At 39.5% G+C, this 24,943-nt stretch overlaps 1 protein-coding gene across 7 annotated transcripts in view; it reads left to right on the top strand.

The window, feature by feature from the left end:
- pde7a.L (phosphodiesterase 7A L homeolog) overlaps positions 1-24,655 on the top strand; it is an 84,112-nt gene extending 59,457 nt beyond the window's left edge. For 3 of the 7 annotated variants that reach the window (XM_041566448.1, XM_018268047.2, XM_041566450.1), the window contains 11 exons: positions 678-761; positions 5,578-5,729; positions 8,954-9,017; positions 9,503-9,598; positions 11,837-11,937; positions 13,965-14,096; positions 15,875-15,966; positions 16,515-16,659; positions 17,811-17,907; positions 19,091-19,171; positions 22,948-24,655. In XM_041566448.1, coding sequence (XP_041422382.1) covers positions 678-761; positions 5,578-5,729; positions 8,954-9,017; positions 9,503-9,598; positions 11,837-11,937; positions 13,965-14,096; positions 15,875-15,966; positions 16,515-16,659; positions 17,811-17,907; positions 19,091-19,171; positions 22,948-23,102 — 1,199 coding nt within the window. In that variant the 3' untranslated portion in view covers positions 23,103-24,655. Of the gene's footprint in view, positions 1-180; positions 214-677; positions 762-5,577; positions 5,730-8,953; positions 9,018-9,502; positions 9,599-11,836; positions 11,938-13,964; positions 14,097-15,874; positions 15,967-16,514; positions 16,660-17,810; positions 17,908-19,090; positions 19,172-22,947 lie in introns of all 7 variants that reach the window. The other 4 variants (XM_041566447.1, XM_018268046.2, XM_041566449.1 and 1 more) reach the window with 2 other exon arrangements.
- Positions 24,656-24,943: the final 288 nt, after the last annotated feature.

The raw sequence follows: 24,943 nt of genomic DNA, 5'->3' as shown, positions 1-24,943 counted from the left end.
TACCTGTATAAATGCATGATCCCTATATATATAGAACTATAATTATTTGATCCTGATGTTCAGTTGTGCAAACGAATCCACATAAAGGAGCAAAAGTTGTTTTTTTAATTGAGCTGCAGCCGATACATGAACCGCTTGATACTGTAAAAATGTTAATACTGAGTTTTGGTATTTTGATAGGCTCTTGTGTAATATTCAAACAGCTGAGCGCAAGTAAGTAAATGCTAGTGGCAACATATACTGTTATCTGAAAGTATCTGATTAGCTGAACTGCTGAAAGCTGCCATTTCTAGATGCTAAGCCTTGTACCCTGTGCAGACTCTTTCTCTCACGCTCATGTTGGGAGCCATCACTGCAGGACTGATTAATCTGAATGGATTTAATGTTCTTGTTTTGTCACATTAAGGTGCCTTGTACCATTATATACTGTGAGAGCACATAATCTTTGGTTTCATCTGAATGCTCAGCACATGCTTTGGCCTCTTGCTCAGGCAGGGCTGTATCCTATAACAGAAGCATGCAATTGCATGTCTGAAAGTCCTGTTTTGGAATCCTCGGAGATAGCTGGGAGGGTTCATTGTGCTGCTGACAGATGTGCTCTTCTAGTGACGCACATTATCATTCCTGGGGATTTGATTTCTGCTGTTTTTTTTTTTTTCCTTTTCTATTCTTTTTAGGAGATGTCAGAGTAAGAAGCCGAGCTGGGTTTGAATCAGAGAGACGAGGCTCCCACCCCTACATTGACTTTCGTGTTTTGCACTGTAAGTTATTCTAAACGGGTTTAGTTGTGCACAGAATAACCCCACTGGCATGTACAGCTCTCGTCATTAATGCCTCTTCCCCTTCTGAGCACCGAGGATCAGTTTACGTTGTTTGGATTTTACCCTCTGGAACCCTTTGTATATGTGACCTTATAAACTCTGCGAGTGTTGATGTTAACTGTGTGACTGTTATACTCAAAGTAGCTGACACTACACAGCCATAAACAGCCTGTGAAATCTATCCATATGCACTATGTATACCGATATCATTAGGTAGAATTGCTCTACAGTAATTTCACTTAGAAACAGGCACATTGAAACTTGTGTGTACCCCAAAGTTAAAATATACAGGGAATAAAAAATTAAAGGATATTTAAACCTTGATAATTTATGTAAAACTGCTCATGGTGCTTTTCTAAGCCCTTTTGCAATTTACATATTTTTTTTTGTTTCAGAGCTCTCAAAATTTATCAGCTGCTAAGATAATGAATGGCCAGTTCCTCTAACTGTGAGAATGTAGAGTTAGTAAAGAGATACATTCAGAAAAGAAACAGAGAATTCATCTGATGTTGCTCTGCTTAAAGGAGAAGGAATAGCATTTTACAATTGGGGTGCCAAAAATTAGGCACTCCAAGTGACTATTTACTTACCTGACACCCCGGGCTGTTGCTCCAATCAGCAGAAAACCACACCGGTTTGGGGTTTTTCTTGAGAGCACCACAGAGAGATCCTCTTCCTGCTTCATCAGTTTTCAAATTTCCCGGGGCAGGCAGGCGAGCGAAATAGCCGGCTTTTTTGTTTAAAGTCCGGCTTTCCGGTCTACTGCTCATGCGCAACTGTGAGAAGACCAGAAGAAGCAGGGAGAGGATCCCTCCATATTGGTCACTAGAAGAACCCTGGGCTGGTGCGGTTTTCTGCTGATAGGAGTGCCGACCCGGGGTGTCAGGTATGTAAAAGTAGTCACTTGGGGTGCCTAACTTTTGGCACCCCCAAGTGTAAAATGCTATTCCTTCTCCTTTAAGAAAGATATGAAAGAGATCTTATAAGACTTCTGATCTCTTTCCTGAAGAAAGTAACACCATAACAGCTCTCTGTTTTCCTTCTGACCATATTACTCTCTGATCCTACAGCTACAGGAACTGACCAGCAGGTGGCACAGATATAACATTAATTTTAGTAGTAAATAAAAGTTAAATAGGTCTGACACAAACTAAAAATATGAATGTGAATTTTTTTTTCCAGGTCTACATATCTTTTAAAGGGGTTGTTCACCTTCCAAACACTTTTTTCAATTCAGTTGAATGTTTGTGTCTGTGGTGTTTGAGTCTGGCAGCTCAGTAATTCAGGTGCAGACTCTGAACTGTTACAATTTTGCAACATTGAGTTGATCCATTTCTCAGCAGCATCTCTGGAGTATTAGCAACAATTGTATCAATTCTAACAACTGCCTGTAATGAAAACCAGAGATTCTGCTCAGCAGGGACAAAAATAAGAAATGTATCAACTAAATGTATAAATTTAGAACAGTTTACAGGATCGGCGACCCTCCCCTCCCAGAGCTGCTTCAGAAGGTGAAAAAAGACTCTTGACACTTCAATATTAGAAAAACAGTCACAAATAGAAAATAGAAAGTCATTGGAAAAAGTCATTATTTCTGGTGATCTATCTGAAAACTAGTTGTTTGAAGGTGAACAAAAAATTATACATGTGGACTCAATGAGTGCCACTTATAACGAACAACATCTCTAAGCACTGTTCAGGATATATTTTACAGGTAAATTATAGCAGCCACGTAATATATAGTGGATAATGTACCCCAAGAGTTTTTTGGGCTATTTGAAGTCACTGGGGAGTTTTGTCTTAAGTTCTATTCACAGTCACACTACACCCCATCTTGTGTAAGTAAGTATAACCTCAATATTATGCCGATACACAGAAGCGTACAGGGAGATGTATCTAAGTTAGTTGTATGGGGTTGAGCTAGTAAAATCTAGAGCTTGCCTGTTTCAGACTGGTAAAATATTGAATGGGAAGTGTCAATCCAATGAAAAGTCCTCTCACTATATCAGGAAATAGGCTGGTTGTGCAACAGTTCATCTTTAGGAGAGATAGCATGTGAGTGGAGACCAGAGAGCAGGGCTGAAAGGTGAACAGAATATGGTGGCAGAACTGTAGACAAATGGATAAAATATGTGGAAAGGTGGAAAAGCTAATTGGGGGAGCTGGAACAATGTATTGGTGGAATTTAAAGATACTGGTAATATGCAGGAGGTGGATGTGGAGGCTGCTGGTGCAGGTGAGCTTGGGCAATAGAACAAGGCTGGACAGAGTAAAGACAGTATTAGGAGAGGGCAGGAACCAGAGGGACAGGCAGCAGACAAGCCAGAAGTAGGACTAGACGTCTCAAGGCAAATGGCTGAAGCTGTGTACCTGACCCTTTAAGTTATATACTGCTTTTAACTGTATAATTTACTGTATGGTGCAATGGGAAATGCCCATACTTTAGATTATAAGGATATTAGAAGTCAACAAAAGGGTTGCATAAGCTGTTTAAAGGAACAGTAAAAACCAAAAAAGAATTGTTTTAAAGTAAATGTGGTGCACTGTTGCCCTGCACTGGTAAAACGGGTATGATTGCTTCAGAAATACTGTTATAGTTTATATAAACAAGCTGCTGTGTAGCCATGGGGGCGGCCATTCAAAGCTGGAAAAGGAGAAAAGGCACCGATTGCATAATCGATAATAGATGAATCCAATTTTATTCTACAAAGCTTAAATGTTATCAGCTATTTAACCCGTGGCTTTTCTCCTTTTCCAGCTTTAAATGGCTGCCCTCATGGCTACACAGTAGCTCGTTTATATAATCTATAGTAGTATACCTAAAACAAACACACAGCTTTTACCAGTGCAGGGCAACTGTACATTATATTTTAATTACTTTAAATCACTTTCGGTTTTTGGTGTTACTTTTCCTTTAACTCACCATGGGGCCCCGTGCCTTTATATGATCACGGCACTCCTCAGTAACTTCCGATAGCTTCTAATATCCTTACAAGTTACAACAGGGGTACATAGTTCCCTGTATAATATAGGTTTTCTATATGACTCAGGGATGTCCATCCTGTGGACCTCCAGCTGTTGTTGAACTTCACTTGCAAGCATACTGCCACTATCTAGGGATTCTGCTAGTGCTATATGAACAGTAGCTGCTCTTTGGGCATCCCTAGTATTTCCAGTGGAGAAAAAGGTAAGCATATTTGGGAATACTTCTGTTTGCATTCTCAGGCTAGAACGGGTGGCCAACCCAGTAATCCAAGTGTACCTGCTGTTTGAATAGATCAAGCGTCGTCATTTTTGCTAAAATGCAACAGTGTGTATTTAAAGAAACAATAGTACAAATTGTGCGACTAAAATGCAAATGTCTCTTATGTGGTGTAGCCGTGCAGGGGTTGCATGCTCTCTGTTCTTTTGGGGGAAATGTAAGGGGCTTTTCAGTAATTTTCCATTGGAATCCGTTAAACCGTATTTAAAGGGTGGTTCACCTTTAATTTAACTTTTGGTATGTTATCGTTATTTTTTTTTTATAGTTTTTTAATTATTTGCCATCTTCTAAATCTTTCCAGTTTTCACTGACCCCATCTTAAAAAACAAATGCTTACCTTTTTCAAGTGTATTGTTATTGCTACTTGTTATTACTCTTCTTTCTATTCGAGCCCTCTCCTTTCCATATCACATCTCTTATTCAAATCAATGCATGGTTGCCAATCTAATTTGGACCCTAGACTAGACTATTGCAAATTGTCTCAGAATATCACTCTCTATGTCATACTAAAAGTTAACTCAAAAGGTGAATCCACTTTAAATCCTGCATGGTTTTTGGTTGAAATGCAAATTGCCAGCCTTGCAGGTTAGTGGCTATTCCAGTTGTACAGTTGGGAAGTGATGGGAACCAATTCCACGTACTAGAAATTGCTTCTTTTTTGAGGCTGCTTAACACTAACTAATGTGGTGTGACGGCATGAGGGGGTAGCTAGGGGTTTTTCAGTGTAATGTTTTCAGGATCGGAGAGATACAAATACAGAATACAGGCAGATTGGCCCATGCTAACCATGTAACAACTTGCTAGTAAATCATTGCATCTTTCTTGCTAATGTTATCAGACCTTGTGTTCAAGCCCCCATTTTTTGGTCTCTCATTTGGTCACACTGTTGAAAATAACATTATAAAATCTATGAATGACTCGTTAAACCCGAAGTGTAATGAAGCTTCTACCTCCCAATTTGAACCCAAGTGACCTTCAATTTGGGCCATTCCTTTAGTGTTATAGTGGCAGCAGTCTGATAACTTGTTCTCTGACTCCTTTCCCAGACCTCCTTTTCTCACTAACATACCTTGCACAACGTATACCTTGTCTTGGCTCCGTTCATCAAAAGCATCTGTATACAGGTATGGGATCCGTTATCCAGAAACCCATTATCCAGAAAGCTCTGAATTACAGAAAGGCTGTCTCTCCTTTTCTCCATTTTCTCCAAATAATCTAAATTGTTTAAAATGATTTCTTTGTTCTCTGTAATAGTAATAAAACAGTTCCTTATTGGAAGCAAAATCAGCCTATTGGGTTTATTTAATGTTTACATGATTTTCTAATAGACTTAAGATTAGTTATCCGGAAAACCCCAGGTCCCGAGCATTCGGGATAACCGGTCACATACCTGTATTACGAACTGCAATTACAATTGTTATTTTCTAACCTGTGAGCCAACACACAAATTTATATTTTAGAAACCCCTAATGTTCCTTTTGTTACTTTTTCCAGCACATTCAGAAATCGAAATCTCCTTGTCTGCTAGAAACATCAGGCGGTTGCTCAGTTTCCAACGGTACCTGAAATCCTCTCGTTTCTTCCGTGGCGTCACTGCACAGAATTCCTTGTACATTTTAGATGATGATTATAATGGACAAGCCAAGGTTTGTATACGTTCTTTTGTTAACCCTAACATAATACTTCAGCATTATCTCAAACAAGACCCCCTGGATTTTATAGCTTCCAGCCCACGCAAAGGTCTCAATACTCCAGGGTTTCCAACTTTACGTTCAATTTCCCTCCCCCTTTAACTCGCAGTTTAGTATAGGGATGAATGGATTCCAGGATTTAGTTTGGGAAATGGTGGAACCTTAACACTTTTGGAAGTGTTCAGCTGAAGCAAATCCATACCCTTAAAATGATGTGACTTTGAATTAATGGGAAAATGGTCTTATTGGGTTATCCAATCTATTGTGGTATATTTAGTATTTGGCTGAATCCAAAAATGATGGTAACTAAGTAATCACCACCATATTGCACTCTATAAAATTAATTTCAGGCGAGGGTGGACAGCCAAAGCAGTTTGTTCTGGCCTGCGGGTTTTAGAGCATAACTGGATGTTACATGGAAGAGGCTGATGGAGCTGTAACCCAGGAATGTTTATTCTAAAAGATTATTCCATGAAAGAGACAGCAGTCCTTGCGAGCACAGCAAATGTCAAAATGACTCCTGCTCCACCTGATGTTTGTCACTAAAATGCCTGGTGTGCTCTAACAACATCTGACATTCAGTCTGTCATTGCAAGTCCCATTATAGACGCATGTGCTTCACAAATGCACATTAATCAGCATTCTGTCCAAAACTTGCTCACAGCCTTGGCATCCAGCCTCATTTAGGATGTCAGCGAGAGGCTGAATTTGAGTTATTAAGCAGTGAGAATAGTGAAGTATGTCTGGTGGGAAAACATGACCCCTGGCCCGCTGAAAAGCAGCTAAGCTGGTCACCTTTTGGCATTTTTGAGGAGCTTGCCAAAAACTCATTTCCCTAAGTTACATCATATTATGCTATTTCATACAAAGCAAAATGTAATGGGCTGTTAATAGGCCATTGAATGGGAAATCTGCCCAATGCCTAACTTAGTGAGTGATAGTGCGAATAGATCACATTATTACAAAGTATATTAAAAATGCAATTATATCTTATACTAATATTTCTCATAATAATGGGAAAGTGAAGTCCATAGGAATTGAAGGCCAACATTCTGGGGGTTTATCCGCTGTCAGACCTCTGGCGTCCTCAACCATTCACATTTAGGGGGTTATTTATCAAAGGTCGAATGTTAGTGTTTTTTTATACCTCAAATGAACTCACAACTCGAATGGTTTCTTATTTAAGAAAAAACTTGAATGGGATTCTGCGAGTTAAAATTGCGTGACCCTGACAGGTTTTAAATGGTGTATTTTCAGATTCGAGCTATTTCCAGGGTTGGGGTATAATAAGGAGGTTATTTATTTAGGTTTGAGTTGTGTTTTCCATGAAAATTTGAGTTTTCAAGTTGATTTTTTTTGGCCAACACTCACATTTTCGGGTTTCTTAAATACAACTATAAAAAATACTCTTCTACATCTTTCCAGCTTTCAAATAAGTGTCGCTAACCCTGTTGGGTAAAAATGTTATCCCCAATCAAAGGTGTGGGCTAATAGAGCCCGCATTTCGGTTGGGGATAACAGTAGTTTTAAAAAAAAAATAAAAAAGAAGCTGCCCCGAATTGCTCATTATGTGCATGCGCGTGACTTCAAATGCACTTTATGAGCATGCGAGTGGCTTGCACCAGGAGCTCCAAGCCTATTGCTTGTGGGGGGCATTTTTTTTTTTTTTTTTTTTAAAACTACTGTTATCCCCAACCGCAATGCAGGCTCAATTAGACTGCACCTTTGGTTGGGGTTAGATTTTTACCCAACAGGTGCCCATTAATAACTGAAAAAAATCAATTGCCAAATGTATCAGAATATCATTGTCTATGTCAGCCTAAAAGTTAATTTAAAGGTGAACAATACCTTTAATCCTAAAAGTAAAAGCATAAGATTAGGGTGTCTAATCCAGAAGGGCACCTGTAGTAGTAAGGAGAATGAAGACATGCCCACAGAGGTAGGAGTTCATTGTCCTGACACCCGATTTAGATTAAAGGGAGCAGAATTGATGACTTAGGTTCAAGTAAAGCTGTACCAATAACTCAAACCTGACACCATGAAAGGTGTATGTAGGGAACAATGTAATTGGGGGATGTCCTAATATGGACACTGATGCTGGCTAATGTGTTTTGCCCATGAGTTGTTGCATTCTGGCATATGTAAATGCTTAGACCTATCATATGCCTTAGGGTAAGTCCACACTTGGCGTTTTGGGGAGATTTGGTCGCCTGGTGACTAATCGTTTCGTCTTTGCGACGACCAATCTCCCCAAATACCTTCCCTGACTCTGCGCCGGCTTAAAATGAAAAAACGCCGGCGCTAATCACACGCGGCGGTTCGTTTACCGAAGTCGCCTCACAAGGAAACTTCGGTGACTTCGGAAAATGAATTAGCAACGGCGTTTTTTTAGCCGGCGCAGAGTCAGGGAAGGCGTTTGGTCGCCGAAAAGACGAGGCGATTAGTCGCCAGGCAACCAAATCTCCCCAAAACGCCCAGTGTGGATTTAAGGTGGCCATACACGGGCCGATAAAAGCTGCCGACAGACCGAGTCGGCAGCTTATTGGCCCGTGTATGGGGGCCCCCGACGGGCTTCCCCGATCGAGATCTGGCCAAAAGTTGGCCAGATCTCGATCGGATGGGGTTAAAAATCCCGTTGCATCGCGGCCGCATCTGTTCGTTGATGCGGTCCCGCGATCCGACCGCCCATTTGCAAACGCTAGGATCCGATCGTTGGGCCCTAGGGCCCACGATCGGATCAGCCTGATATTGCCCACCTCAAGGTGGGCATATCGGAGGGAGATCCGCTCGTTTGGCGTCATCCCCAAACGAGCGGATCTATCCATGTATGGCCACCTTTACCCTAAGGCATATGATAGGTCTAAGCATTTACATATGCCAGAATGCAACATTCACCCTTACAGCATGGAGTCACTCACATACTTGAGAACTCCTTAAATAGGATCCATTGTGAGCACCAGTCGCACACAAAACAGGAAAATGTTAATGGAACCTGGCTGTATAGTTATGTGTAAACTGAGCGGTGTCCTTTGAGGCAGACCAAGGAGCACTGCTGTATTCTCAAGCTTTTCTCTTCTGATGTGTTCCATACCATCTGCATATCTGCCAAAATGTATTTTGTCTTTTGTGTGTGATTGCCTTTAAATGTCATGGTTTAACATTTTTTCTTTTCTTTTCAGTGTATGTTGGAAAAAGTTGGCAATTGGAGTTTTGATATATTTCTTTTTGACAGGTTAACAAATGGTAAGTTTTTATCTCTTTTCTTATTTTATCACTAAACTATATAGCTTTGACATTTTGCTTCCAAAGAAATTGGCTTCTGTTTGAATAAATATGGTCACCTGTAAGCTAAGTAAATTTATTTCTAAATACTGTTATGGGATCCGTTTTCCAGAAACCCGGTATTCTGAATTATGATAAACTCCATTTTATCCAAATAATCCAAATTTTTTAAAATGATTTTCTCTGTATTAATACGACGGTAGCTTGTACTTGATCCAAACTAAGATATAATTAATCCTGATTGGAAGCAAAACCAGCCTATTGGGTTTAATATTTACATGATTTTCTAGTTGACTTAAGGTATGAAGATCCAAATTATGGAACAATCTATTATCCGGAAAACTCCAGGTCCCAAGCTTTCCGGATAATGGTTTCCATACCTGTATATAAATGTTTTAGTGTCTGTTGGAGAAATAATCTCTACTTTTGTGTTCCATTTTTCCTAGGAAATAGCCTTGTTACCTTAACGTTTCATCTCTTGAGCCACCACGGTCTGATCGATCACTTCCAATTGGACATGGTGAAATTAAGAAGATTTCTAGGTAAGCCATGGTCAAAAATTAAATCATGCAGGCAATCCTGGGGATCCTGCTGACTATTGTTTTGGGCTTCTTTCTATCAGACCAACTGGCAGGCCTCTGCAGACCCATTGGGGGGAATTCACAAAAGTCGAGATATCCCATTTTTGGAGTAAAAGTGGTGGTAAACTGGTGTAAAATACTTTCTCTATATTCACAAGCATAAATCCACCTAAATTCCGACTCAACAGTCCCTTTTAATTTTTTAGTGAAAGAAAGACAGTGTACAGACACTTTTATGAATTTGTTTTACAAATGACATAAAAATGCTGCAAAAATGACATTTGAAACTACATTTTCTCCCGACATTTTAAAAATGGAGTAAAACTCAGTATAACACCTTCCCATGTGTCAGAACAATTCTAAAATAATCTGATCTGCTTTAGTTCACCCAATCTTCATGCCACACCTCCTGTATGTGCCCCATTGGGGAGTTGTTATCTTATTAATAGGGATTAACCTCTTATAGTCAGGGCACACATTTCTATTTAACCCTATAGGTGTAAAAGCCTCATTAACAAAACACTGATGAATAAAAAAAGTATATTTTATACAATTTTTATGTAAAAAGTTAACTCATGTGCATTATTTTACTAGTTTTTGCTTAATGAATGAGGCAATTTTAGCAATTTGAGTGAATATATTATATAAAGGAAAAGTAAAGCCTCCCAGGCAATTTTTTACTTTCAGCAGCACTAGACACTTGACCTAAATTAATAAAACATTTCTGATACAAATTCCTATATTATGCAAATTAGCATTTTTTTGTATTTAGACCCTTATATCTTGTTAGAGAAGTGGAATTACACAAACATGTAGGCAGAAAATAATTATATATAATTTCCCTAGGTAAAACAAACCTCCTCCCTGGAAATTCCAATTTAATGGGTGACTGACAGGTTTAGCAAGAGAGAAAGACAAATTCAAGAAAAATGTCGTTAAAATGTGAAAGACAAAATCTGAAACATCTGTTTCAAAGACAAATTCACAAAAGTCGACATAGAGGTTTGTGAATTTGGTAGGAAATATTTTTATCTTTTTTTTTTTTTATCCCTTTTATTTAGTCTCAATATAACCACTTTTGTGAATTCCCCCCATTGTTTTTGGATTTCATCCATGGCCTAATGTGGCCCTCAGATGATGGGGTTTTCCAACCTGCCTAATTGAGATATTTGAGATACACACATCTGAATAACATAAGAGATTGAATTAGTTTGCCCAGTCCCCTCACCCGTTTACCTTTGGTCTAATACATAGAAATCATTTTCAGGCACTAGTATCTTACACGGATATCAGCTCACCGTTCCAAGGGGAAAATGGTGATAGCTCTGAAGCATCACCATTCTCTACTTCATTAATAATCTTATTTTAAACCAGCCATTATGTTTGTTATACAGGGACTACTGTACCCCCAGTTGTACATTATAAGTATATTAGATGAGTTCCCTGACCTTATGAAGGCATGAGGCCACACGCTAAGTGCTTTTGTACAATTCATGGAAATCTCAAGGCGACTTCTAGAGTCCTCGTATTTTATAACTGGAGGTACATTTTTTTCAATAATAATAATACAAGTTTCAGTGAGTCATGTGCCAAAATGACAACACTTAGGAATGATTATAGCTTTTAACATCACTAAGCACCTTTTCATAAGGAAATCATTTACAGGATGTTTATGGTTGTTGTGTATTATATAGTGAATAAAGTACCACCTCTTGTAAAATATAAGGATATTATAAGTTACCGAGGTGTTCCATGACCATATAAAAGCACAAGTCATGGAACTCCGAGGTAACTTCTAATATCCTCATATTTTGCAACTGGGGTACTTTATTTATTATAATACACAAGTTTTAGTGAATCATGTGACAGAAATTACATCAGAATTCACCGTTTATAACTGATAACTTCAGAACTCACCGTTTATAAGGATATAATTTACAAGATATTCATTGCTTTTGTGTATTATAAAGCTATACAGTCTACAGTATAAGCTATTAATTTACAGGGCACACTTGGCAATGGCTGTGCCATTCTAAATCTCCAGGTAACATGTGCCGCCATTCCGAACACCAGGCAACGTTTCACTTCATAGTGAAGGAATCCCTTTTTCTTGCAAATCTTTACCTGTGCTTTTATTCATGGAAAAGTGTGTTTTTTTTTTTTCTCCTTGCTTCATATTTTTTCCTTTTTCTTGTTCAGTTATGGTTCAAGAGGATTACCACAGTCAGAATCCATATCACAATGCAGTCCACGCTGCTGATGTGACTCAGGCCATGTACTGTTTTTTAAAAGAACCTACGGTAAGGCACACAATTTTTCTTATATATTTTAAAGGGTAAACTAGTTTTATGCCTTTATTTCACTTTTCATGTACATCTGATTACTGTTAGGCAGTAGGTTACACATCCCTATGCAAATAATACTACATCACAGTGTAAGTAAACTATAAACTATTTTCTACCTGAATTGCTGCACATCACTTGACATTTCACAATCTGCATATGCACAAATACAAACTTGACTATTAACATGCCCCATTTATTATCATTAATAATAATTATTGTAGACACATAGTGGGTTATTTATCAAAATCCGAAAATATCTTAATGAAATATACTTTGATCAAATCCGCTCTGGTTATTTCCCCTTATTTATCAATATATTTTCCCAAAAATTTCCTGTGCTGGATTTTGATCCCGAAAACCACAAAATCTTTGGATTATTGCATAAAACCCAGCGCAGATCAGGATATCCTCGGGACCTCTCCCATTGACTTCTACATGAAGTCGGCAAGTCTGAGTTGGAGTACTTTTTTATTCTGACTTTCAACACCCTCGGAGTTTAATAAACCCCAAAGTATTTGGTGTTTTTTTTCCACAAAAAAATGGTGTTTTCCCCTTTAAAATGCAATAGTTAGAGAGACAAGTTGCCCCAGAATATTTTGTAAAAATCTCCCCAAATAGTAGATGTGGTCCGGGTGCACCAGCCCCAGACCCCCAGCTTTAGGTAGCGGCACACCAGAAGAACAGGGTTGTCAGGCACTCAAACGGATCCACAGGACCAGAAAAGTTCAAGTTAAAAAATGTATCCTTATTTTACACAGTTAAAAAAAGGTGTATGCTGGCATCTCCATCCGCCCTGTGCGTTTCGTACCAACCAGGGCACTTAATCATGGGCGGAATGGTATGAAACGCGTAGGGCGGATGGAGATGCAAGTATACACTTTTTTTTTAACTTTGTAAAATAAGGATACATTTTTTAATTTAAAATTTTCTGGTTCTGTGGTGGATCCGTTTGAGTGCCGGACAACCTTGTTCTTCCCCTTTAAAATGCCAACGAGATAAACACGGACTTTAATAAATAACCCCCATAATATTCATACTCTGCTCATGTACCATGTTGTGGTGAAAATGTATTGATGCACACCTTTATTCATATTTACGTTGAGTGGCTCTATTGAGGCACACAAAGTGCCAGTTCCCATCAATGTGTGTGTTTGGAGAGAATCAGAAATGGGCTGTTCTGTGCATACAATAAGTGTAATTCATATTAGGATTGTAATATAACAGAGTTTCTCACTGTCAGGTAATGAATACTTATATAAATACGCACACATATGCATAACACAAACTTTACTGGTACAGCTGCAGTGTTTAGTTTTAGTTTAGCTGGAGGACAGTAGGCTGAACAACCAGTCTTACTTACACTATGTCCTTAAATAAGTTGTCATTTTGTTTTGAGAAAGTCAGAAGTGCTGTATGTGATCAGTTATTGTGATTGCATAAACTGATGTCTGCTTTTTGATCCAATAAATCACTTTATACAAACACAGTAACTGATTGGTATGCCACAGCAATTTGGGACTTCTTGGCTTTTTCTTACCTTGGGCCTATGGATTTATTAGCACCCACTGCCTGAAAAGGTACTGTGGTAACAGACAGAGCACTCCAACATTGTGTGGATTCATTTTGCTTTCAGTCTTATCATTAATGTAATAGAGGCCACTTTCCTGCAATACTTTGTCTCCAAGGGAACATGAAATACTACACGGCACTTGCAGCTCATCTTAGTACTGAGTGGGTGCTTGTTGCTGTCTGAGCCTCTAGGGGAGTCCCAGCGTAAGCCCATAGCTCAGCTTCAAATGGTTTAATAAATGATCTCAGAGCCATTGCTGGGAAATGAATGAAGAGTCTTATCATAACCTGCCTTGCAATCCACTGATTTTCTCTAAGACGCTGCTGCCCTTTGCACATGATTTCTAATCTTTTAAATGATATTGTATAAGAAATGTCCCATTTCACTTACTGTGCCTTTGTTCTTCTTGCAGCTTGCCAAGTCTTTTACTCCTTGGGATATCCTGCTGGGTTTGATTGCAGCTGCAACACACGATTTGGATCATCCTGGTGTAAACCAGTCTTTTCTAATAAAAACAAACCACTACTTAGCAACTTTATACAAGGTAATGGGGCATCTCGGGCAAAGGCAGAATTTCAACCTGTATCCCATTAACTAACCCCAGGCAAGAGGATACCCTTGTTTTATATATAAAAGGAGTGGTTCAACTTTTACGATCTTATAGAATGACCAGTTTTTGGCAACTTTTCTTCATTTTTTTCAAAAATAGTTTTTGAATTATTTTGCCTTCCTCCACAGATGCTTGCCAGCTTCTATGACCCTGTCTGCCAAAAACTACTGCTTTTGATACAACAATGATATTGTTACCTTATCACCTATCTTTCTGTTCAAGCCTCTCCTATTCATATAGTTACATAGTTAAATTGGGTTGAAAAAAGACATAGTCCATCAAGTTCAACCCCTCCAAATGAAAACCCAGCATCCATACACACACCCCTCCATACCCTCACATAAATTAGATACCCACCTCTATACTATCTATAGAGTTTACACAATAGGCTTTGATATTATAAAATGAAAACCATAGGAAGCATGTATATTGTAAGTAAAAGGACAAGATTACCGCTTTCCACAATGGGTCTGGGTGCTCATGCCCCAGACCCTCAGCAAAGGGGAGCGACACAGAAACCTTGAATAACAAGCAGTCACCACTCCGGAACACCAAAAAATCAGTTAGTCAGTAGAATCCAGGAGTCCAAATTTGGAGTGGTGACTGCCCGTTATTCAAGGCTTTGATATTATGTCTGTCCAAGAAATCATCCAAGCCATTCTTAAAGGCATTAACTGAATCAGCATCACAACATCACCCGGCAGTGCATTCCACAACCTCACTGTCCTGACTGTGAAGAACCACCTACGTTGCTTCAAATGAAAGTTCTTTTCTTCTAGTCTAAAGGGGTGGCATCTGGTACGGTGATCCACTTTATGGGTAAAAAGGTCCCCTGCTATTTATCTTTTCTGTCCTCTAATGTACTTGTAAAGTATAATCATGTTCCCTCGCAAGCACCTTTTTTCCAGAGAAAACAACCCCAACCTTGACAGTCTACCCTCATAATTTAAGTCTTCCATCCCTCTAACCAATTTAGTTGCACTTAGTCTCTGCACTCTCTCCAGCTCATTTATATCCCTCTTAAGGACCGGAGTCCAAAACTGCACTGCATATTCCAGATGAGGCCTCACCAGGGACCTATAAAGAGGCATAATTATGTTTTCATCCCTTGAGTTAATGCCCTTATGCAAGACAGAACTTTATTTGCTTTAGTAGCCACAGAATGACACTGCCCAGAATTAGACAACTTGTTATCTACAAAAGCCCCAAGATCCTTTTCATTTAAGGAAACTCCCAACACACTGCCATTTAGTGTATAACTTGTCTCATTCCAGTCTCGTTCAAACCACAGTGGGAAATCGAACTCTGGCAACCAGATAGCTGCTAAAATTCCAAACTGGAGAAACGCTAAATAAAAAGAGAATCCTTTTATTTGTGGTTTTTAAAATAAAGACCATTTGCAAGTTGTCTCAGTATAACAACCCTACAACATACTAAAAGTTAGTTTAAAGGTGAACAACCCCTTTAAGAACAGCTGTGAAAAACATGTTTGTATAGTCTCAGACTGGTATGTATAATATTACTGCATGGCCATACATCCTCTGGAGTAGAAATAGCACAATAGCCTCTTGCTAAGTGGGCTACCAGCCGCTGCTAAGGTTGCACTGCTTGAGCAATACATATGTGCTGCAGTTATTTTATGTTAAGTCTCTCAGTAGAACTTACTAGTAGAACTTACACCACTAATTTTCTCGGCTCTGCTTTCCTTTCAGAATACCTCAGTATTAGAGAACCACCACTGGAGATCAGCAGTGGGTCTGTTGCGTGAATCGGGTTTGTTTTCACACTTGACATTAGAGGAGAGGTAAGGGACTATGGAAGGTGACAATATGCATGCTACTTCCAAACTATGCTGCTATTACCTTTTTATATGTTCTATTAAATGAGCTCTAGTACTGATGTAGTCAACACTCCATTAACACCTAGCAATCAATAAGCAGTTATCATTGTTTGTCTTATGGCAATCGACTGATATGCTGCACTGTTGCAATTTAGTATGTTAATAAATGTGCCCAGGATCTCCAGAATTGATCTCCCTTAAAAAATAAATGGAATCTAGGATTTTGGTCCACAGGCAGTACTATTGTCCCAAATACCCCTCTAGTCTACCTAAGTGCCACAACAAATACAAAATTGTATCCTATTGAAGCCAAAGAAAGTTGCATGGAAATATTGAGATGATAATGTTCAGCCCATTGAAGACATACTAGTATTGAATAGGAATTGAGTGGTAGCTCTTTGTAGGTGGTTGCAGTCTACAATCTGTGGAGTTGGTGCTTTCTTCTTGTAACATCATGTGAGTAATCACACAAACACTATTGACTTTGATCTGTTTGTGACATTCTCTCCTAGACAACACATGGAAAGCCAGTTGGGCTCTATCATTCTTGCTACAGATATCAGTCGGCAAAATGAATACCTGTCGCAGTTTAGAACTTGCCTGGATAGAGGAGACTTATGCCTAGACAACGCCACTGACAGACTCTTTATCCTGCAGGTACGTCTGACTCTGAACACTTGACACTTCTGTAACAAACTGTTGCTGTTGAGGAATGCCATTTGTAATAATCCCACATACAGCAAAATACCATTGCATGCCCTCTGTACACTCACACATATATGTTACATGCAGGCCAAAATACCCTTTCATACCTTCTTGTACATGAGCTTTTCCAACTAGCAAACAGATGTGATGTGTAAATCTTTGTCAGTGCTGAGTACAATTGTAACTTATTGTACTGCCCTAGATTGGCCACTACATAACACTGTTTAAAGTAGGGATCCCCAACCTTTTTCACCCATAAGCAGCATTTAGATGTAAAAAGAGTTGGGGAGCAACACAAGCATCAAAATTTTGCTGGGTGGTGCCAAATAAGGGTTGTGATTGGCTATTAGTAGCCACTATGTGGACTGGCAGCCTACAGAAGGCTCTATTTGGCAGTATATCTGTTTTTTATTGTTTTTTGCCTCCAAGCCTGGAATTCAAAAATAAGCATCTGTTTTGGGGCCACTGGGAGCAACATCCAAGGGGTTGGGGAACAACATGTTGCTCATGAGCTTCCTGCTTTTCAGCTCTTTTGGTTTCCACTGATTGGCTACCAGGCAGTCTTTTGGTTTCCACTGATTGGTTACCAGGCAGTAACCAATCAGTGACTTGACGAGGGGGGGGGACATGGGTCATAACTGTTGTTTTTGAATCTGAGCTGAATGCTGAGGATCAATTGTAAACTCATTCAACAGTTATGTCCCATGTGGCCCACACTAAAGTCGGTGACTAACTCAGAGTTAGAGAGCTGAAAAGCAGGAGGTAGTGTTATGTTCTGTTAGACATCCAGTCACTCCAGCCTTTATACATTAGATTTTTGGCTAACTAACTATATTAGAAACATTTTTTATTTTGCACAGCCTTACCTATTTACCCAGTTTTAGTTTTTACACTGAACTGTTCCTTTAAGGGTCAGGGCACGACAAATCTCCTCTTCTTCGGGGCGACTAATCTCCGCAAACTGCATCCCTTGAACTCTGGCAATCTGTGTAACGTAACTAGAAATCTTTTGTAAGTGGTCACTGCTACAGCAAATGCAGAGCAACCCAGTATATCAATTATATCATTCTTTACTTCTTTTCCTTCACTTTCTGATCCCCCAGATGGCTCTGAAGTGTGCCGATATATGTAATCCCTGCCGTACCTGGGAGCTGAGTAAGCAGTGGAGTGAAAAAGTCACAGAAGAGTTCTTTTATCAAGGCAAGTGGCTGAAACTACGGGCTTGGTTAAAGGGATACTTTTTTTTCAAAACGCATCAGTTAATAGTGCTGCTCCAGCAGACTTCTGCACTGAAATCCATTTTTCAAAAGAGCAAACAGATTTTTTTTATATTCAATTTTGAAATCTGACATGGGGCTAGACATATTGTCAATTTCCCAGCTGCCCCGGTCATGTGACTTGTGCCTGCACTTTAGTATCCTTTCTGGCAGGCTGTTATTTCTCCTACTTAATGTAACTGAATGTGTCTCAGTGGGACGTGGCTTTTACTATTGAGTGTTGTTCTTAGATCTACCAGTCAGCTGGTTAGGGAGCTGCTATCTCGTTACCTTACCATTGTTCTGTTTTTAGGCTGCTGGGGGGGGGGGAAAGGGAGGGGGTGATATCACTCCAATTTGCAGTACAGCAGTAAAGAGTGACTGAAGTTTATCAGTGCACAAGTCACATGACTGGGGGCAGCTGGGAAACTGACAAATGTCTAGCCCCATGTCCGATTTTAAAATTGAATATAACAAAATCTGTTTGCTTCTTTGAAAAATGAATTTCAGTGCAGAATTCACACTATTAACTGATGCGTTTTGAAAAAACATGTTTTCCCATGGCAGTATCCCTTTAAACTGTGCACATTTCATTTGGTAGTTGTGTTTTTAATTTCTAGTTTAGATAGCTGACACAATTTTACTTATCATGTGGTCATTTATTGTGACCTTTCTATTGTGTGTTGGCTGTGGAGAAGCCAGTATGGAGACAGGCAGGTGGATTTTCAGGGAATGTTTGGAGGGAAGGGAAGAGATAGGGAATTACAGGGATAGATGCGTAAGAGCTTAAAATATGTGAAGAAGTAAAGCCGTGATTAGAAACAGAATTTGGGAAGTGATGTAGTAAATGTGCATCATAGATGGAAACAATACAACAAGCTTCAATTTATACTGCTGTAGCATTTCCCATACTGCCCTAGTGACTACTGGCTTGCTTAAATCTGCTCCAGGTCTGTGATACAGCTTTAATATTTGGTTTTAGAAGAGGGAGGGTTTAAATTGTGCCATGTACGTGTGTGTGTATGGGGTTGAGGGTTATTTTTTATATTCTGTAGTGAAAATAGTGGCAGCATGTCTGCCCGTTACTAATGTGCTGGTTATTTTGTAACGTATTTATTCTTCTTTAGGCGATGTTGAAAGCAAATATAAACTGGATGTCGGTCCACTGTGCGATCGGCATACATCGAATATAGCCAATATCCAGATTGGTAAGCACGATATACTCTTCTGACCAATGAATGCAGTCACTACAGTGGGTCTATGATTTGGCTGTTTCATCTGAGATTTGGGAAGCCTGAATATTAAGCTCACCAGCCCCCTTCAGTTCTTTTCCTCTTTCATACACTTGTACAATTGCCTGAATTATAAGGATATATCCTTATAATACACAAAAGAATATCTTGTAAATTATATCCCTATAAACGGTGACTTGTGATGTCATCAGTTATAAACAGTGAGTAGTGATGTCATTTATGCCACATAAGTCACTGAATCTTGTGCATTATAATAAATAAAGTACCCCCTGTTGGAAAATGAGGATATTAAAAGTTACCTCCAAGATCCATGACCTGTATAAAAACACTTGTGTTTTTATATGATCATGAAACTCCTCGGTAACTTATAATATCCTTATAATTTACAAGAGGGGGTACTTTATTCACTATATAATGTGACTTAGAAGTCCCTTTGAAGTTCTGTGACTAATATAAATGTGCCTGGCCTGCAGACTCCTGCCTTTATATTAGGGATGCACCGAATCCACTATTTTGGATTTGGCCGAATCCACCGTGAAAGATTCGGACGAATACCGAACCAAATCCTAAGTTGCATATGTAAATACGGGATGGGAAAGGGGAAATGTTTTTTACTTCCTTGTTTTGTGATAAAAAGTCACGAGATTACCCTTCCTGTTCCTAATTTGCATATGCAAATTAGAATTTGGTTCAGCCGGGCAGAAGGATTCTGCCTATTCCCAATCCTGCTGAAAAAGTCTGAATCCTGGCCAATCCCGAATCTGGTGCATCCCTACTTTATATGGACACACAACTCCTTTGGTGTAACTGCTGCTTAGCATTTTCTGCAAGGTTCACGCTCAGGCTAAACTGAAACTGAAAGAGCAAGGCTGCAAGCCAAATTCTTTATAAAGGTCACTAGGCTCCAAGGTGACTATACTTATATTTTCCAGTACGTGATTCGTTATGTGCAGTGGCAAATGGCAGAATACCAGTGTAAGTGGGTGCAAGTGATTGCCAAAGGGAGACATACTGATGTACATAATGTTATCGGGTGTAGGAATACGCTACAGAAAAGGAGGACTACAAATGGAGCTGAAGGACTGATGACTTTAACCTGCCATAGAATTGACCTTTTGATGATGCATGAGTGATCTATGCCTCGCACGTATTGGTAAAGGCAATGTGATAAGACCTAAGAGAAGCTGGTATGGAATGGGTTACATTGGTCACAGTCTTTCTTCCCTCCTTTAAAATAGATCACTGCTGACCCCTTGTGGTTATTTGTAGGTATGGGTTTAATTTGATTAGCTTAGATCAGGTGTCCCCAACCTTTTTTTTATCCGTGAGCCACATTCAAAAATAGAGTTGGGAGCAACACAGGCATGCAAAAACATCCTGGGCTGCTAAATAAGGGCAGTAATTGGCTATTTGGTGGCCCCTGTATAGACTAGCAGACTACAGGAGGCTCTATTTGACAGTACACCTGTTTTTTATGAAACCAAAACTTGCCTTCAAGTCTAATTAAAAAATAAGCCCCTGTTTTGAGGCCACTGGGAGCAACCAACAAGGGGTTAGTGAGTAACATGTTGATCACTGGCTTAGGTGTTGGTGTCTTGCAGGAACTTAAAGGGGACCTGTCACCCTAAAAAATAATTCCAAATCCTGTTTTAAGATTAATCTCAAGCAAAATTAGCGAAATAAACTTACACTATATAAATTATTTAAATCTTTTTTTTTTTTTTTTTTCATGGAATTCACAATCACGTGAACCAGGCAGCAGCCATTTTGTAGACACTGTTATTAAGGCAAGCGTTAGATCATGCCAAAATCTTGTTTATGCACCAAAATGGGGGACCTGATGCCCATGCCCTTGCTACAAAATGAAATGTTTGAGATGGAGGGGGAATGAAAGTAATGCAGTGACATCTAGAAATTGCAGAATGGAACGTGAAAGTAATTGCTTGCTCTGACTCTATGCCTAAAGCATAGAGGAGGAACAGGGAATATATGATTGACATTTTTAAATGAGCTTATATGAGTATGGTTGTTTTAATTGAAAAAAGAAAAAAAATTGGGTTTCATGATTAATTTTAAAAGGACTTTTATTATACAGATTTTCAGGCGGGGGTGACAGGTCCCCTTTAATGATCTGTTGGTGATATACTGAATAAAGTACCCCCTCTTGTAAAATATAAGGATATTATAAGTTACCGAGGAGTTTCATGACCTTATAAAAACACGAGGGTGAAGGCCGAGTGTTTTTATACAGGTCATGGAACTCCGAGGTAACTTCTAATATCCTCATATTTTGCAACTGGGGGTACTTTATTTATTATAATACACAAATTTCAGTGAATCATGTGACCGAAATGACAACAGAACTCACCGTTTATAACTGATGACATCAGAACTCACCGTTTATAAGGATATCATTTACAGGATATTCATGGCTTTTGTGTATTATATGAGGATATGTTGCCTGATTAGGGAATGTTACTGCAGTAGCACCACATTGAGAGGGGTGGCAAGTAATATATCAGTAAGTGCATGCACAGCTGAATGGGGCAGAAATAGGATTCACCTGAGCTTGAGAAAGAGAGAAACCAAGCAAGCATACATACTGAACACAACATACAGACTATTGTGTAGCAGATACATTAAATGGGTGATTCACCTTTAAAGGAACAATAACACCAAAGAATGAAAGTATTATAAAGTAATAAAAATATCATATACTGTTGCCCTGCACTGGTAAAACTGATGTGTTTGCTTCAGAAACACTACTATAGTTCATATAAATAAGCTGCTGTGTAGCAATGGCCCAAATTGAAAAGACTATGGCACAGGTTAAATAGTGGATAACTTAACGCCATTGTGTTCTACAGGGCTTATTTGCTGTTAAACTTGAGCCTTTTCTCCTTTGAATGGCTGCCTCCATTGCTACACAGCAGCTTATTTATATAAACAATAGTAGTGTTCCTGAAGCAAACACAGCAGTTTCACTAGTGCAGGGCAACACTGCATTATATTTTTATTACTTAAGGGCAGACACACTGTCAGATACGGGGGGATTAGTTGCTCGGCGACAAATCTCCTCTTCGGGGTGACTAATCTCCCCGAACTGCCTTCCCATCGGCTAGAAGTAAATCGCCTGCGGGATGGCACTCGGAGCGATTATATTTCCGGAGTTGCCTCATGAGGAAACTGCAGTGATTTCAGAAAACGAATCGCTCAGAGTGCCATCCCGCCGGCGATTTACATTCTAGCCAGCAGGAAGACAGTTCGTGGGAGATTAGTCGCCCCGAAGAAGAGATTTGTTGCCAGGCGACTTATCTCCCCGAATCTGACTGTGTGTGTCTCTGCCCTAAAACAATTTAATTTATTGATGTTACTGTTCCTTTAAGTCAACTAGTATGTTATAGAATGGCCAATGCTAAGCAACTTTTCAGTTATTCTTAATTTTTTTTTTTACTTTTTTTTTTTATAGTTTTTAAATGATTTACCTTCTTCTGACTCTTTGCAGCTTTCAAATGGGGGTCACTGACCCCATCTAAAAAAAATGCTCTGTAAGGCTCCACACTTATTGTTATCACTACATTTTATTACTTGTCTTTCTATTCAGGCCTCTCCTGTTCATATTCCAGTCTCTTATTCAAATCTGTGTATGTTGCTAGGGGAATTTGGACCCTGTCTATCTCTGTCTCTTGTCCAGCTAATGTGTTTGGTTTTTCCTCCCCCCATTTCCCAAGGTTTCATTACGTACCTGGTGGAGCCATTGTTTGTGGAGTGGGCCCGGTTCAGTAACACCAGGCTGTCCCAGACCATGCTCGGCCACGTAGGACTCAATAAAGCCAGCTGGAAAGGAATGCTGCAGGAGCGCTCGAGCAGCGAAGAGGCTGACTGATAACTTTTACCTCAGGAAAGACTGTGCACCATGAACTGGAATCAGCTCTGCTGGTTTCTCCCAATGACTGCAATGTGAGAGAGAAATTTCTCCTGGTTGCCAAGGTTTTTACATAGAAACAATGCCAGCATTATTTATTCCACTGGTTTCCTTTAACTTTCGGATTTTTCTTTTTTTTAAACCAAGACCTGAATCCAGAGCAATATGCACATACCTCAGTTGGCTTTTTCTATGAAAGCTTGATTATGCAAAGCACAGCTGCGACTGACAGAGAACTGCAGGAAGCTCCTCCTTCTCTATGTGCCACACGTTTCCCTCCATATTTGGCTTGGATTGTTTTTTTTTTTGTCGTCTTCTCTTTTTTAATGAAATGTTAAAGGAAAACAAAAAAAAAAGACTTGTTGAATGACGGAATGGCATGGCTCGGCCAGAATTTCCCTGACTGGTGTTGTACCTTCCACTTTGTGCTGGAACTGTGAAGTGCCCACTGCTTTGCTGCCTTGGCAAGAGATGCTGTTTACACTGAAAACTTGCCTGGACGCATGGCCCTGACGGAACCACTAACTGGAGTTTTCATTTTTTTGTTGTTATTTAAGAGAACAAATGTTGACTGTAAATCTTCCCAGCTTTTGCCCCAGCAGTTCCCCTCCCCCCACCCTCCCATCTGTAATATTTCCGCTCATAAAGCCCGCCTTTAGTCCAGAGGCAGGAGGGAAATGCATCCCCGTTATTTACTTTCGAAGGCAGTGCTTTACGGCGCTGCAGTGAATGCGTTGCATGCTGTTATTCTTTTTCACTACTGAACACTTGAACTGCATGGAAATAAGTGGCGTTAACTCTAGAGCCAGCAGGGCAACAAGTTGTAATGTAATGTAATCACAACAATCAGCTCAGGGTATTTACCAATTTGGAATAAAGTGGGAAGGGAATAGTCATTGGGACAAGGGTAAAAAAATGCCTCTTTTGCTGCAGTGTGTATGCGCCTGTTTGAGTGGAGCAAGGGCGAGTGGGCCTGTGAGTGGGTGTGTGCATCAGTTCAGCAGCCCCATCAAGAGGATGGACGGCTTGTAACAAATTGCTACAAATGCCTTAATCTATGCACAAAGCTAAGTGACCAAATTCTTTTCCCCCCCCTTTTTTTGAAAAAGTGCATTTTTTTTTCTTCTTCTTATTTCCCCTTTTTAGTCATTCTTTAGTGAAATAATCGACTCGTGGGATTTTGTTGTGTAAGGAATTGTTTTTAGGACCAGTTGTGGGACTAATTTTAAACTGAAAACATTCCATTCTTTTTTTGTGATTTTGTTTTTAGTCTGGTGAGCACAACTGTTCTCTTGATCAGAAACTGGTGCTTTTTTTTTTTTTAGTTTGTATTTTCCTCGGTATTGCTGTTAAACGACTGTTTATTATCTGTTTACAGTTTGTCGCAACAGACCATTTTTTGGGAGACGGCTTCAGCGTAAAGCCATTTGTACAAGGCTTTGCCATACTCATTTTTAATACGTGCCTGTTGCTGTTCAACTTTGATGAATAAAAAACAAACTCATTTTACAGTATTAGTCTTGTATCTGCATCATCTTTGTATTGTGCATCTGCCATCAGCTTAAAGAAGACAATCAACTTCATTCTGTATTTTGTTTTATTTTCTAAGTGATCAGCTTTTCTGTTGTATATTCTAGCACACTTCATAACATGCCCAACCTGACCCCCAAAAACACTATGGGACAGATTTACTAAAGGGCGAATTGTCACCAGCGACCGCTTCGCACCCATCGCTACACTTCTCCAGGCGTAAATGCGCTCAGGCTACGCTAGTTCACTAAAATGCGGCTTTTCATTGTGGG

This window comes from Xenopus laevis, chromosome 6L (genome assembly GCF_017654675.1).
Source record: "Xenopus laevis strain J_2021 chromosome 6L, Xenopus_laevis_v10.1, whole genome shotgun sequence".
NCBI classification, from domain to species: Eukaryota; Metazoa; Chordata; class Amphibia; order Anura; family Pipidae; genus Xenopus; species Xenopus laevis.
This window is presented reverse-complemented; position numbering and strand designations above follow the sequence as displayed.